We start from the raw sequence: 15923 nt of genomic DNA on the forward strand, positions 1-15923 counted from the left end.
ATGTTAATTACAAGTGTTAATCCAAGTTAAGAATTCTTTCAGCTGTAATTCAGAGCCACTCCAGATAACAAGCACGTCGTCAATGTAGCGGCGCCAAAACGTTACATTGACTGTGAAAGGGTTTGAGGCGTGGAAAATGTGCTTACTCTCAAAATCATGGACATAAAGCCCAGCCACACTAGGGGCAAAAGTGCTGCCCATTGAAGTTCCGGTGGCTTGAAGATAAAGGTCAGTTTGGTATTTGAAAAAGTTCCTCTTCAGGGCTAAGGTCGCGCAGTCAACCACAAATGAGGGTGCGGTTTTGTACATCCATCCTGAGTTGTTTAAGGAGTCTCTGATGACCCTGATAGTGTCATCCTGCGGAATGCATGTATAGAGACTCTCTATGTCTAGAGAGATCAAAAATACAGGTCCTCTGGTAAAACTATTTCCTTCAACATTGCTAGTAGACTTTTTGTGTCCCTCAAATAGGTGTTAGTCTGTTGGACGAGTGGTTTTAAAAAGAAGTCACAATATTGGGATAAAGGCTCCAACAAAGACCCAATCCAGGAGACAATAGGTCGTCCGGGTGGGGGTAATTTATTTTTGTGGGTTTTCAGTAAAATGTAAAAATAAGGTATTACACCTTCAGACTTAGTCAGGAAATTTGCCTCATGTTTGGAGATGAAGTCATTGTGTTCTGCTTCAGACACCAGTTCAATGATCTCATCTCATAGGGCCTCTGTAGGGTCCATATCTAAGAGGATGTAGTTGGTTCTCTCACTCAGAAGTCGTCTACACTCAGTATCATATGCCGTAGCATCAAGTATCACAATGCCTCCCCCCTTGTCCGCAGGTTTAATTACGATGTTGGAGTTTTTTTGTAAATTTTGTAAAGCCTGATATTCACTGGCTTTCATATTTTTAAAGGGGGCAGGTTCCTGTAGCTGTTCAACCTCATGAAATACTGCCTGTTCAAAGGCTAGCAGTTCTGGTGGCACAGTGTGGGAAGGCGGAGTAAAGGTGGATTTAGAGCGGAACCCAGTGTCATCTTTAGCAGTCTGGGACTCTTCTTCTGTTCTGTTTTCAAAGAAATTTTTGAGGCGTAATTTGCGGAAAAAATCGGACAGCTCACAATGTAATTTAAAGCGGTCCAATCGTGCAGTGGGAATAAATCCCAAACCTTTCTCTAGCACTGCCGCTTCATCAGGATTGAGGGCCACTGTTGACAGGTTGACAATTAGGTTCTCAGGTTGCTTGGGCCCGGATGTTGTTCGGTCGTCTTGCTGCGGGTGTTGTCTCCCACTGCCTCGTTCGTTGTCCAGTAAACCTGATTGCCCCCTCTTCTTCTGCCCCTGTTCTGTCTGCCCTGTCCTAAAAAAGGCTGTTGGTACATGTTTTGTGGATATTGGGGGTATGCCATATGTGGTGGGTTCCATCCCCTCATTGGTCGGAAAGGTGGATGTTGAAAAGGTAGAGGGAAAGTTCCCTGTTGTGGGAATGGGTACCATGGTTGGGCTGTATGTGCTCTTCTTGACCTGCCTCTCCCTCTCTGTCTGCTGTTATGGCTCCCAGTGCTGGATCCACTGCTATTGGAGTCACTATCACCACTGTCTGTTTCATCAGTATTGCGGTTAGGTGGTGTATATTCCGCATTTGAATAGGGGTATACTTTTGCGTATGACCAGCGTTTTAAATCTTTTTGTAATTTTTGTGTTTTTGATTGGGCAAGATTTTCCTTATATTCCGTTACTTCTTTATTAAGTTCTTCCAATTTCCTCTTGTATCCAGTCAGTGTGGTCTTAAAGTGAGTTTCAGTCAACTGGATTTCTACAAGAAGCGCTTCTGAAAGTCTCAGGGATGTTTTCATGATTAATATTGCCCAATCGCGGGTACATCGCCAAGCGATTTGTGCCCATTCTTTACGGAATTGGGCATCATCAAGAAAAATCCTTGGGGCATTTGTTACTAACAAACCCTTAGGTGCTGCATTATTCAGTAAGTATTCTTTTAATATTGTCCCATGTAGGATAGCCCGAATGCGGCTCCTTTTTTGTTCAGTTAACTTAGCCCATTCAGTTGTCTGGGAAATCGTTTGGGCTACTTGGGGGACTGCAAATAGAGATGGGTCAGCCATTAAGGCATCTACCTCCTCCTTTGAATATGATAGGCCTAGGTCCTCCATAGTTCGGGGTGTTTGGTTTTATGCACAGGTTTGTTTTCGAGTCGTGAAGAGATTTGTGAAAAATTACTCTCTCAGCTGTACGCTGCAGAAGATACGAATAAACAACAAGAGAGATAGGGTTCAAAGGACGCTCCTCTACCCCAGTTTAGATATAACCAACAACAAAGGAGTGGCTGTAAATTCAAAAAAGTGACTAGAGTGGAGTGAAACGTGAAAAAAATAAACAAATATTTTTTTGTATTACCCTCACTCACCCGTCTATTGGGTGACATGCTTCATGCTCACGTATTTCAAGGTACTGCCAAGTGTAATAATAAAAGGCAGTATGATGAAATTAAATATTTCCTAGGATCACACCATTTAGTCAAGCAAGGAAGCTGGGATTGAACCAAGTTTTTCGGGTTTCTCATTGTGAATTTCAGACACTAGGTTATTACTTTCTCCTGTTTGACATCACAGGTCAATGCTTTGTTTTTAATTCTTGCTGATGAGGTTAGAGTGTGAGTGGCAGTGAAAAGCCTCTAGCAAACTTGCCTCTTTTCGGTCTTTAGGGTTTAAGAGGATCTCAAGGTGAGGCAGAGCAAGGCATCTGTCTCGAGCCTGGCTTGAACCTTCAGTCACTCAACCAACTCTAAAGCCTGCCAGACATGGATTTGAATTTTAATTCCAACAAGGGCATCTTACCTTTTCATCCTTCTGGGATCGATAAAATAGCTAACCCAATCCTGCAAAATGATAGAATATGCTGTAGCCTGTGTAATGTAGAACACCAATTTATATATTTAACTTAAATGGTTTTCAAGCAATGCTAAGTTTACAATGTGTTGTCTACCAGAACCCCTATAAATAAATGTCTCAAAAGTAAGGGCTTCAGTTATCTTGCTTTCTTAAATCACAGCACTTGCAGATATCTTAATTATGTTGTGTGCTGTGGAGTAATGGTTAGTCATTCAAAATTAGGTTTGGCCTAGTTAATTTTTAAATATATGGTAGCTCCTGGTACAGCACATATCCACATTGCAAGCCCCACAATACAACATTTCTCCCAGGTAAATTTCAACAGGTTTGCCTTGCCAACATCAACCTGGGAAAAACTTTGCTAGTGGATAAATGCCTTGTAAATAACAGAGCATGCAGGTTGTGGTGCAGAGAACACTAACAATCTGTATCTTATGTCTCATTTTTCAGACAGAACTCACAATTGATGCTATTTATCACATTGGATAAATTGAGACCCCCTCTTAGTATCTAACTTAACGTGTGCAATAGATATCACACTCTCCTCCAAGGCATTTGTAATCAGGGCCTAAATAGAATTACAAAGTTCACAGTACAAAATTGTGCAGTCTTAATGAGCATAACTTTTAGTGTTTTTTGGGAAAAGATATATGCATGCAATATTGTTAGATACACTTAAGCTTGGAATGAAGCCAATAGGAGTGAATGACTCAACGTTGTGGGGCTGTTAGGATTTGGGACTACGTTGCAGTAGGTTTGTCACCTTCTATGGCATCCCTGAATCTGAAGTGGTTTTGGATGTTTCTTATCTTGCTTTGTTGGTTTGTGAACAGAGAAGGAAGTTCCATTAGTGTGTAACTTCCTGAAGTAAATGAATGAGGGCTTGGATGCCCATTTTGAAGTCAGAGTTCTAGTCTGTGTGCATCAGTGAAGCTTTGTTTATTTTCCACTGTTGGTAATAAAAGGTGAATCCCTTTCTCACTGGACCATCAGGATTCAAGCAAGCCGGGCCGAAGGCGGCTGAAATGCCAGAAACCGGTCCCCGGTAGCTTGTCTCCTTTCTGGTGAAGAATTGGCTTGGTAGTTTAGTCTGCCCTGTTCCCATGATGCACTGGGCCAGGGACAGACTGATTTGCATATAGCCAGGTTCTGAGCTGGGATGGTGCAGTGAGATAAATAACGGTGATGGATCAAGCCCTGATCTTCGGACTGGGTAAGAGTGGTCTGCTTAATTCAGACACTCTGTTCATCACCACCCCCTTTTCTGAATCACCTTCTACATAAGGCCTCAAGGCTCATGATCCTTGCTATAATAGTTACATTTAGCCAAGGAGACAGCAGGAGGGAATGTTGACGGGAGAGATGACTTCTTTGAGGACAGAGGCCAGCATGGTTGTCTTGTCTCCTGCAATAGTTTATAGGGCAGAAGGCTATGTTAGCAGGAGGGGCAGTGCTTAAAACGGATAATACTTCATGAAAGTAATTTCTGTCTCTACAGTAATTGCTTCCTGCTCAGATGAGCCAATATGTTAACTCAAATGAGGTTGGGATTAGGCTTGCAGGGCCTAGCAATTGTGCCTAATTTCCTGCCTGCCACAACAAAGCAGAGACTAGTTTGTCTGCAGCTTAGTCTTTTTCTGACACTATGATTTCTCCAAAATGTCATGCAATTGTTCTAATTTAGCCCCATTAGTCTTATTAGACGACAGACTCATGCATGCAAAATTCTTTCTGGGTTTACTTCGTCATAATGCTACTAAGCTTCCACCCCAAGAAGTCTTATTTCATACGTCATTTGCTTCTCACAAGAATTCAATATAAATCTACAAACATTGTTATCAGTAAATACATTCTTGTTCTTTAAGCGCTGTTGTAAATTATTTTCATGAATGTTATGGCTATTTAATAATCTGCTCCCATTTGTGTTCAGTGGTCCTTTGCAGGTTTGAATGTCAGCCCCTCGCTGCCATGGTATTTGTTCACTAAAATGGCAACAATAGATGTAGTGGCGTCAAAGGTTGATCCCTTTACCCATGCTTAGCTCCACAACAGCTACTTATTTGTTGTTAGTGGCTAGGTAGAGGGTTCTGGAATGTAAAAAATACATAAGGCTTTTAAAGCTCTGTTTATTTTCTGATCCTTTCACTTAGACAAGGGCTACTGAGTGCAGTGCGATTAGGGCCAAATAGAAATCTAAAACAACATCTCTTACCCTTGGTAATCCCAGATTGACACCCATCTGAGATGTGGGTTGTCATCTATACCCAAGCTTGTGTGCTCAGTTTATTTCCTTAGTGTTTCTTATTAGAGCAAAGGTTATCAAACATGGGTTGTGTTTGTTGCTAAATGACTACCCAAGCATTTAAAATTCAAAAATATTTGGTGGGAATTGTCACAAAGTACCAAATAATATATATTCAACATTCTTTGTGCTATAGAGCTAGGATAGGCGGCAGCTTCCCCCGAACAGCTATAAAGCGGTTTACTATAGTAACAACATATTCAGAAAATAACATAAGCATATTGTGTGTAGGTAGATAAATCATGAACAGAGCAGTAACTAAATACATGTGCTTAAACTGCATTAGTTGCTTCCAATTTTAAAAATCTTCCTTTAGTGGAAGGATGGTGAAATATTTTGTAAAATATCTATTTTTTAATACTAGTTGGGTTGACAAAACAGGCCTAGAGTGTTTGGAGTGTACGATTTGCCCGAGATTGTAAAGTAAAATAGAATCTGGTGTTTCACATTGCATCAGGTATACTGGCCTAATGTGTATTAAAATAGAATATTTGTCATTCACTGTGCTAAAATTCCTTACGAGCCCCAAAATCAGGTTATGCCGAAAATAATGTTACTGACCCTGTGTGCTTTAAAAAAATGCACTATTTGCCACATGTGGTCTCAAATAATGACTCAGTGTTTTACGCACTACTACATCAGAAAATCAAAGGGAGCCCGCCACAAGTAATGTTGATTCAGCTCTTATGATGTATCTGTCTCCACTAAACCATGTGCTAGCCCCCCCACCATACACCCCTCCTGAAGTTTAAGTCTAGCTGCACCTCTGGGTTTTGGGCACACAATCCAGTGGCATTTAAGGCGGTGGATAAAACCATGCTGACCTTTCATCTCAGAAATGTCAATGTTCTGCAAACATCCAGCAAAATTCAGGTGGCTGGGTACCACATGGGACTGGTCTCAGCTGGCATTACAGTCGTACCGCATGATTGCCACATGGCTCTGCTGTCAAAATGATTCTCTGGCTTTCTTTATTGTTTATTTGATCGTAGACTGCTTTATAAACACGGTCTCCTGTTCCTTTAGTGAGCCAGCCTGCCGCTCCAGCACAGGCAGATGTGAACTACTCAGCCGCGGCGCCAAGGGATGAGAGAGGCGGTGGTTACACGGCACCCGCAGCCAGGGAAGAGAGGCTTTCACGCCAGCCAGCACAGCTGACGTCCGCGGCGTCTGTGCCCGCGCCGGCTTCACGGCAGCAGCAGCAGCAGCCAATGGATGAAGATGAAGACGAGGCCAACAGCTATGACTCCGATGAAGCAAGTATGTTACATGTCACACTTACACTGCAAACTGTGTGAAATATTCAATCACAGTACTGCAGCTATTTTACTGAATTATTTTGTGGATTAAAATATTATGTGCGGGGTCCAATGGGCAAAAGAGTGCAACAGATTTCATGCAGGTACAAGTGGTGTAAAAGGATCAGAGGAGCAACTAGAGCCAAATTTCGGGTGGGGGGGGCTAAGAAAAAATTTGGGGGGGCTAATTGTTATGTTATGTTATAGGGGTCTCTTTTATAGCGCACGGCTACTCCAAGGTGTGTCCCGGCGCTTTGGCAAAGAGAACTGAAGAAAAGTACACAACACAGCAACCCACCGAGGGCCGAAAGAATATTATTGGGAGAAGAGCCAGGTCTTCAAGTCCTTTCTGAAAGAGAACAGACTGTTGGCTTTCCTTAGGGAAACGGGAAGCTCATTCCAGCAACGAGGTGCCAAGTGTCGAAAGGAGCGACCTCCAATGCGAGCACGTCTGATGGCGGGAACGACGGCTTTGGCCAGCAAGGCCGACCTTAGAGTCCTCCTAGGAGCGTAAAAAGCCATACGCTTCCCAATATATGTTGGGCCAATCGAGTGAAGGGCCTTAAAGGCAAGGGTCTGAACCTTGAAAGTAATTCTCTTAGAGACAGGAAGCCAGTGCAGTCTCTTGAGCAACTCCGAGGCTTTTGCCCTAAGCTGAAGGCCAAAAATGGCTCTGGCAGCAGAATTCTGCATGATCTGCAGACGTGCCAGAAGATATTTGGGAAGGCCAAGACAACAATGGAAGAAACTTCCGCAACATTTTCAAGATGCCGAAGCATTTCCCTGTCAGCCCAATGATCTGGGGTCTGAAAGAAAGATCGTCATCGCACAGAACACCAAGATTTTTGGCTTTTGAAGAGGCAGCGTCAGGCGGAAACATATCCTGAGGCCACCATGTCTTCCAACTGGGATCAGGCGGACATCCGAAAAAAAAGCAACTCCGATTTATCGGAGTTGCATTTCAGACTGTACAGCTGAAACCGGTCAAAAACAGCGCCCAGGCATTCTTTGATCCGACTGCTGTCGAAGGCCTCACCCTTATTGCACGTAAAAAGGAGCTGGGTGTCATCAGCATAGGATATGATCCGGGCACCAAAAGATTCCGCCACCGCCGCCAGAGGGGCCATATAGATGTTAAAAAGGGTGGGGCTCAGGATAGACCCCTGAGGAACCCCCACCTCCAGCGGCGGCATTTCGGCGAAAAACGGAGGTGCCCGAACCACTTTTCGGCGGCCGGTCAGAAATGACTTAAACCAGTTCCACACCGTCCCACGAAAGCCAATCTCCCAGAGTCTTAAAAGGAGACCGTTGTGGGGAACGGTGTCGAAAGCCGCCGACAGATCCAACATAACCAGGATGGCCTTACCCCCTGAGTCAAGAGTCTCTCTTATGGCATCAGTGATCTCGAGAAGAGCTGTCTCCATGCTAAAATTAGCATGGAAACCCGATTGAGAGTCATGCAAGATGTTATTGTTCTTGATAAAGCTGGAAATGGAGAGATGCACATGCTTCTCAATCACCTTTGCCAGAGAAGGGAAGAGGGAGATTGGTCTATAGTTGGCGTGGATAAGGGGATCTAAAGTGGGCTTCTTAAGCAGCGGCAGAATCAAGGCATGTTTCTAAGCCAGAGGTACCTCTCCCATGATCAGGGAGGAATTAAGCAGCGGATTAAGCAAGGTGTTAACTGCAGGCGCTGCTCTCCCCAGGCATTTCGCTGGACAAGGATCAAGTGGCGAGCCGGATTGAAGCCGAGACAGGAGATCAAGAGAGGTAGCAAAAGGCATATGAGGAAAAACTGAAAGAAAAGGACCTTTCCCTTCCAATGGTAATGGTAAAGTGGTCAGGTGGCTGGCAGCTGAAATAAGGCCAGCATCAGGGAAAGAGTCCTGAATGGATTTAATTTTATTTATAAAAAAATCACCAAGCTGGCTAATCCAAGCTTCGGTATGAGAATGGGTGGGCGTACTCAAGGAAGGGGAGATGAACTCTTTTACTATCCTAAAAATTTCTTTACTCGTGTTTTCAGCTTCCTCGATTCTACGCTCAAATTATACTTTTTTCCCATCCAAAATATGATTGTGATGAAGTCTAATAGCATCCCTATATTTTACTTTATCGTCAGGGTCATACGTGCGCCGCCAAGCTCTTTCAGCCTTCTTACAGTCTTGGCGCATCTTACCAAGAAAGGGAGTAAACCAAGGGGCTGAGGCGTGCCTAACCGCAGACTTAGCTGGCTTTCCAGAGGCTAACTCCTCAAATCTGGCTGTAAGCCACTTCTGGACCAAGTCAAGATTTTGCTCCAGATTACCAGATAGCTGACAGGGATGACGGCGGAGAGCATCAGACAGCATTTCCGCCGTAACCTGATGGAAAGGCCGGGCCACCCCTCTGACATCTTTCAGCGGTCTTGTACAAGTCATGGCAGAGGAAGGAATACAGAAATTAATTAAAAAGTGATCTGACCATAGAACTGGAAACGGTGGGGACACATCAATCGGGCTAGTCGAAAATATCTGGTCAATAGTATGGCCTTTGATATGGGTGGGACTAGTGATGAAAGGAACCAGCCCTAAAGAGGAGGCAATGTCCTGCAGCTTAATAGTATCAGGGTCCGCTGTATTTAAGCATGGGCGGAAAATCCGTTTCGCTCGCGGATTTTGCGGATTTTCTGTAAATTCGCAATCCGCGAGATTCGCGAATCTCCCGCAAAATCCGCAAATCTGCGAGCAGCGGATTTTGCTCGCACTGCTCGCACTGTTCGCGTGAGTTCGCGGCTTCCCAGTACAACTTCGCGCCCCGCGAATAAGTGCAAAATTGCAGAAATACGATCTTAGCAAAACTGAAACTACTTACCAGGTTCAAAAGTTCAGGCTCATCATTAGTAGCCATTTCCTGTAGTGCTTCCTGAGGGGCCCCTCCAGAGTTCAGTTGCCAGTTGCAACTATTATGTGACCCTGCTCTGAACCTCAGAATAGTTACACATATGCCACAAAGGTCCTGAATTACAGCTAAGGGAGACAAGCAGGAGCCAGGCTGGAAGTTCAAATCCATTAATCAGCCCCTAATTCATTATTGTCAGTTGGGGCAGGGCAGGTGTTGTAACTAATTTTGCAACAATGAAAGCACTTAGCAAGTACAAAAGATCACTAATCAGGAAGCACTAAGGAAGCAGGTGCCAGCTAAAAAAATATTCTGTGACACATTAATCAGACCCAAATTAATTCAGGTCACTTGAGGCAGGGAAGGTGTGCTTGCGTTGCCACAATAATGTACACTGACTGGACAACCAGAGGGTGCTGTGATGAAACAGAGGGTGGCATGGGTGGGCCAGAGGGTGGCATGAGTAGTCAGAGAGTGGCAGTGGTGACAGAGAGTGGCAGTGAAGAAGAAGAGTGTCCCAAACAGGCTGGACACGTAGAAACAACAAGTTCGCGAAACTTGCGACCCGACAGGTAAGTTCGCAATTTGCGAAAGTGTACAAAACCCTCGCGAACTGGCAGAAACCCGCGCAAACACAAAAAAAAAAAATCCGCAAATTCGCGAGAATTCGCGGATTTTGCGGATTGCGAGTTCGCAAATCCGCAAAATTCGCGAACGCGAGATTCACAAAATTCGCCCATGCTTAGCTGTATTATCCATGTGAAGATTCAAATCTCCCAATAGAATGCAGTGCTCAGATCTAAGGCAGGGCACGGAGAGCGCAGCCTGCAGTTCGTCGAAAAAGGAGCCGAGGGGCCCCGGTGCTCTATAGATGAGGATCCCAGCGCATGTTTGACGGGGAGATAGCCTGAGGGTAAAACCAATCTGCCTAATTCTTCCAGCATTAGGCAGAGTGGAGATGTAGGAACTCAAAAAATGGGTGAAAAGTAACAAAGCCTCATTAACCAGCAAATATTCTTTTAAAGAACTGTGAAGTACTCTGCGGCTGTGTGTATGCCCAGGAAGCTGTCCCAGCCCGGGCTGCCACACACAGGGGGAGGCTGAACCCCATTGAGCGCAATGGGCATTACACGCCTGAGGATCAATCGGTGTATTGCATTTATTTTATTTATCTTGTGGTTTTTATAGTGCTTCCGAGGCCAGGTGGGCATTGGAGCACAATATATATCAAGAAGGAACAAACAGCATAAAAGGATCAACACACTATTACTTTTAATACGTCTGATGCTGTTCTTGTGGACGATGGTGATTCCCCCTCCGACTCCGTTGATGCGGTCTCTGCGGGTGATCTTATAGCCGTCTGAGATGACTATGGCTATGTCAGGTGCGGAGGAGTCATTCATCCAGGTCTCTGTGAGGAAGGCGACGTCCGGGGATGCTGTGTCGAGCAGGTCCCAGGACTTGAGGGCGTGTTTGCGTGCGGATCGGGTGTTCAGTAGGATGCATCAGAGGTAGTTGAGGTCTTTCTTGGCGGGTTGTTCGGCAGGTCTGAGGCTGGTGTAGCTGCAGTTCTGGTAGGTGAAGGGACCATGTGTGCGTTTTGGGGCGGCCTTGAAGCAGGTGTGGGTCCTTCTGGGGTTGAGAGCATGGAGTGTGCTGGCATCGTAGCGGTGGTGGTCGTCGTGGCAGGTGCGGGGACCAGGGGTTCTGGCGCTGGGCGCATTCCAGGCACGGACGGGCGCGGACAGGCTTGCCTTAGCCAGCGGCCACCATAAATGTGGATGTGGGAGGGAGGAGCAGCTGGAAGGCAGGGGCAGCGAATGGCAGTGAGGAGGGCGGGACCGCAGGGGACACAGCAGCGGGAACGGGGCAGCAAGGGGGAGACAGAGAAAACAATGGGCACAATGGGTACAATCAAGGGCAGCGAAGGGGAGACAGAAGGCAGAACGGGCACAAGATACAAAGACCAAACAGAAGGAAAACGGGCAAAAACAATGGCAGCGAGGGGGAGACAGAGGCAAAACGGGCACAAGATACAAAATCAAGCAGAAGGAAACGGGCTAAAACAATGGGAGCGAGGGGGAGACAGAGGCAAAAACGGGCACAAGATACAAAATCAAGCAGAAGGAAACAGGCAAAAAAATGGCAGCGAGGTGGAGACAGAGGCAAAAACGGGCACAAGATACAAACCTAGTGCCTACCACTGGCCACCAGGGATGAGGCGCAGGTGGTAGCCTGTCACTGGAGGAGGGCCTCAACATTTTCAGCAGCAGCAGCGTCAGAGCACACAGGCGGAACTGTGTGGTGGGGGAGCAACCTACCAGCAGGTCAAGGGTATGTTAAACAAGGGCGGCTCCTCCACTATGGCGACAGAAGAAAAATAAAATGATAAAAATGTTTTATTATCATTTTATTTTTCACTTCCAGTCTGATGAGTCTAGCGCAGGGCGAGGCTATGTCACAGCGTCAGCAGCAGGGGGAGTGGTAGGCACTGAAAGTGCGCACGTCGGTTTGGGCGGCCGTCCTAGGACAGCCAAACTGACATGCGCACTTGGATATCTTCCTTGGAGATATCAGCAGTGCTCAGAAGCACATGCTTACAGTCCCTGCTGGAGTGTGAAACCGGCCTGCTCCGCCCAATCCCAGCTCTACTATCAAGCTGGGTAATAGCATGACAGCTGCGTTGGGATTGCATGGGGAGTATGGGAGCCTGTGCTCATCGGGATTGCAGTGCCAGGAGCAGCGAGTTTGGTAGCAGATGATCATGGAGGCGGTGGCCGGCAGTGAAAGGTAAGTATACATTTATTTATTAGTATTTTCCCCAAGCTGCCCCACCTGCCCCCGCGTCGGATTGGCAGCAGCCGCGACTGATGTTAAACCATCAATGAAGGGAACAAAATGCAAAGTGGTGGGCAAACTACAAAGTAATGCATACATGTAAGATGCCCAGAACACTGGAGGTCTGTAAGAGGATACTCAAGACTGCTGATATCTTTGTAGCCACTATGTTATTTCTTAGTAGCCACTATGTTATCGCAGTCTGAATCACATTCCCAGCAATGACGAAATATTTCTGGGAAAATAAAGTGAATTTGTTTTATTATGGCGCCCTATAGGCTCGCCTTCTTATAGCTTATAAGAATCGGAGTTTATGTAATATAATGCATTCTTTTTATTCTAGCATTGCGCAAACTTGGCAAAATGTGATTGATTCATCAGTATTTTTCAGTGAAGAAAACATCATCAGAGTTCCTGCACTGATTAAAAAGATTTGAAATGAAAATACAACTCTTTGGCTCTTTTTCGCAGGTCCTTTCAGCATGCTGTGATATCATGATTTAGCAGGAACATTGTAAAGTTACCCGATTACCAAACTTTCATCCCATTTACATGTTCCTAGACCTTAATGGTAATACTGCTAGGGGTTGGTTTAGCGGAGGGGAAAACCAGTGGTAAATCGTCCTGCTCACGCGCCTTTAAAACTCGTGTTCACCGCATTCTGTGCAGTGCTGTGGAAAACTACAGGTTGACACCAGAGCAGCCTCAGCTTGCTCACCCGTGGAAAGCTCTAACCTGCTCCAAGGACTCACAGGTCACGGTAACCCTTAAATACAGTTATGGTCAAAATGTACTAGGGCTCAGAACGAGTGGCCAAGAAAGACAGATATGTAGAGAAAGAACCTATGTAAGAAAAAGAGGAGAGGAAACGGTGGATGGCCATCACGCATGTCCCCTTCCCGTGTCTGCCAGGCAAAGCCTTGTGGGCGCAGGGAGGAAAGATGCAGTAGGGCCACCACGAGCAGGAAGAAAACTCCTGGTCCTTCGGGGCATTTATGGTTTGTGCTCAGAAAACAAACTCACACTTTGGGAATTTGTTTTCTCAATACAAAAGAGTTTGTAGAGTGGGTGTTTTAAACATTGCGCCTGCTATGCAAAGCTCCAGTGCTCTGAAGGGAGCCTCTGCGACCGTGGCCTCCACCTGCCTGCGGACCATCCACTGGGATCTAAATGAAACCCCAATAGGGGCTGATGCTACTCTCCTGGTTGTGGTACCCTACACACACACAATACAGTCATGCTCCAGATTGAATACAGTCTTCTAAATGAGGCCACCTGAAAGGGCAGGGCCGGACTGGCCATAGCGGCATCACGTGTGTTCCCGGGAGGCTGGGAGCGTGGTGGCTGGTTTTAAAGTGGTGGGGGCCAGTTTTATTAAAGAGGGCCGCTTTTGCAGCTGTGCTGCAACATCGGCCCACCGTAACAAAAGCAGCAGTGCTTCACACCTGTAGGCCCCCACCCCCTCCTTGGGGTCTGACACAGGGCCGGGTTTAAGGCGGTATGATTGGTGCGGCTGCACTAGGCGCTGACCTGGAAGTTGGGTACTGACCTCTTGGGGGCACTGTGTTAGGCAATAACATTCGATTTAATTGCACCTGATGCTTGTGCGCCCAGCTTTCAGGCAGCAAAAAAATAGTCATGATAATTCTTGTGATTAATGTTTATGCTAGAGAGAGAATCCGAGTTTAGTCCAGTGGCACTTTTGACTCGCCATAAAGCAGCAGAGAGAGTAAATATGCCTGCTAAAAAGAACAAATGTGTATTGTATGTGGATAGCTGAGTGGAATATTAAAGGCAGGCATTACCAGTGCTTCAAAACAAATGAAATGTATGTGGGAGACGGGCTATGGAGGGCACATTTGCCCAGGTGGTAGTGAGGGATTTCAAGGAGGATGTCCTATTGACGTGGGGGCAAAAAAATATTGTTGCACAGGGCACCACCGGCGCTAAAGCTGGCCCTGGTCTGACAAAATTGCCAGGGCTGCTTTGGGTTCCCAGTCCGGCCCTGCTGAAGGGACTGTGCAGCATTGAGCTCTTCAATTTATCACAGTTATTATTGTGTTGAATAAAATGTACTTTCTCAACTGCAAACACTTGGTCCTCACACTGTAATCATTTGGTAATAGTCTTGCAAATATGACTAATTGTACTGAAAAGATACATCTAGATACCGTAATCAGTTCGTGGTGTGAACTGTAACACATTGAAATTCTGTGTCTATAATTTTCTTTGTGTGATTCTTCCCTGACACCGGAACACAGTTTCACCCTTGTCCACTGGATTAAACGAGGGGGCGAGCAATGACCTACTTTTATTGTGGATATCAATTTCTTCTTTGAAAATGATCCTTGGAGAAGGCATCAATGTCTTTACCTCTTCTTTGCTTTCTTTCTAATTAGCCACATTGGGAGCTCTGGAGTTCAGTCTCTTATTTGACCAAAGCAACAGCTCTCTGCAGTGCACCATCATCAAAGCAAAAGTAAGTCATTCTATTAGCTTGTAAATTCTGAGCTCTACGGGTGGGTGGAGGGCATGGATGCAGCGAGTTTCCTGTGACAGCATTCCAAGTTGGTTATTGCTGTATGTCCACAAAGCTGGTAGAGGTATCAAGGTTTTGGGCCCTAATTACAAGAGGGCAGGATTAGCACAAGGTCAACATTTTGAGTTGTGTGGCGTTTACAGTACTCAGCAATTATCTGGTAAAAAAAGCCTGCTCCACCGCACTTTCCACACATACATATCAGCAGATCAAACCTGCCATCATATATCGGAGAACAATGCCAGATTTGTTTCCTGCAGAAGGCACTAAAATCTGCATGCTATGCCTCATTTGCAAAGTCTATACTTGTAATGATTGCCTCCAATACATTTCGATCACCTGGAGATAGGATTTTAGGGAAGCAGTTATTACCCCTCATCCCTCTGGGGCACTGATTATCAAGGCCATAGTATTGCATTAATTCAGAAAGATGCTCGTGTGGTGCAGGCCTACGCTTGGAGGGCAGGGGAGATATTGACAGCCTGACAAAGTCTTAATACATGCAGCATCATAACATTATACATATAAACATCAGGATATTCCTATTGAAAATTTGGTGAATGGCATCTTGTTATGTGCACATATGCACACACTTACGCGGGGGCCAAAGGCCCATTGGGACTGCGGTTCTTGTTTGCTGTAGGCCCTGCTGACCACTGAAGGGTGGAGTGCATCTCAGGTGACACCCAACCGTGTCTCCGCCATCAAGCACCCTTTGAGCACTGAGCGAGGGGGAAGGGAACCTGGATTCCCTCTCCCATGCACAAATGTGAAGCGCATGAGTGCACCTCCTCATCTGAGAAAGTGCATGCCACCCTCCATGGCCCTTTCTAGTGTTGGCTCCAGGGAGCATGCTAAATCCCCAATGACCTGTGGGTCAGAGGTTTTCAGTGCATCTTGATAGGGTAAGTTTTCCATGTGCACGCTTCTGGAATGAAAGCGGGTACACGGGCAAAGGGGATTCCTCATTTTTATTGGGCCCTTTTACATGCAGATGAGGGAACACCCTCTTTTCAATGCATTCCCTCTACAGCTGTGGGCAAGGTGACATTTGAGCAGACAATACAGTTCTACAAACATGGCAGCGGATGATGCAGCAGGAAGAAGGGGATTCACACTAGTAGGTTGTGCAAAGTGCTTTTTATACAGGGTTATGCTTAGCAG

The 15923-nt window shown here is 45.8% G+C and overlaps 1 protein-coding gene across 1 annotated transcript in view; it reads left to right on the plus strand.

Annotated features, from left to right (window-relative positions):
- RPH3A (rabphilin 3A) overlaps positions 1 to 15923 on the plus strand; it is a 726349-nt gene that overhangs the window by 535774 nt on the left and 174652 nt on the right. The window contains exons 10-11 of the mRNA XM_086943083.1: positions 6231 to 6464; positions 14620 to 14699. Coding sequence (XP_086799209.1) covers positions 6231 to 6464; positions 14620 to 14699 — 314 coding nt within the window. The remainder of the gene's footprint in view (positions 1 to 6230; positions 6465 to 14619; positions 14700 to 15923) is intronic.

Source organism: Lissotriton vulgaris, chromosome 11 (assembly GCF_964263255.1).
Source record: "Lissotriton vulgaris chromosome 11, aLisVul1.2, whole genome shotgun sequence".
Lineage (NCBI taxonomy): Eukaryota > Metazoa > Chordata > Amphibia > Caudata > Salamandridae > Lissotriton > Lissotriton vulgaris.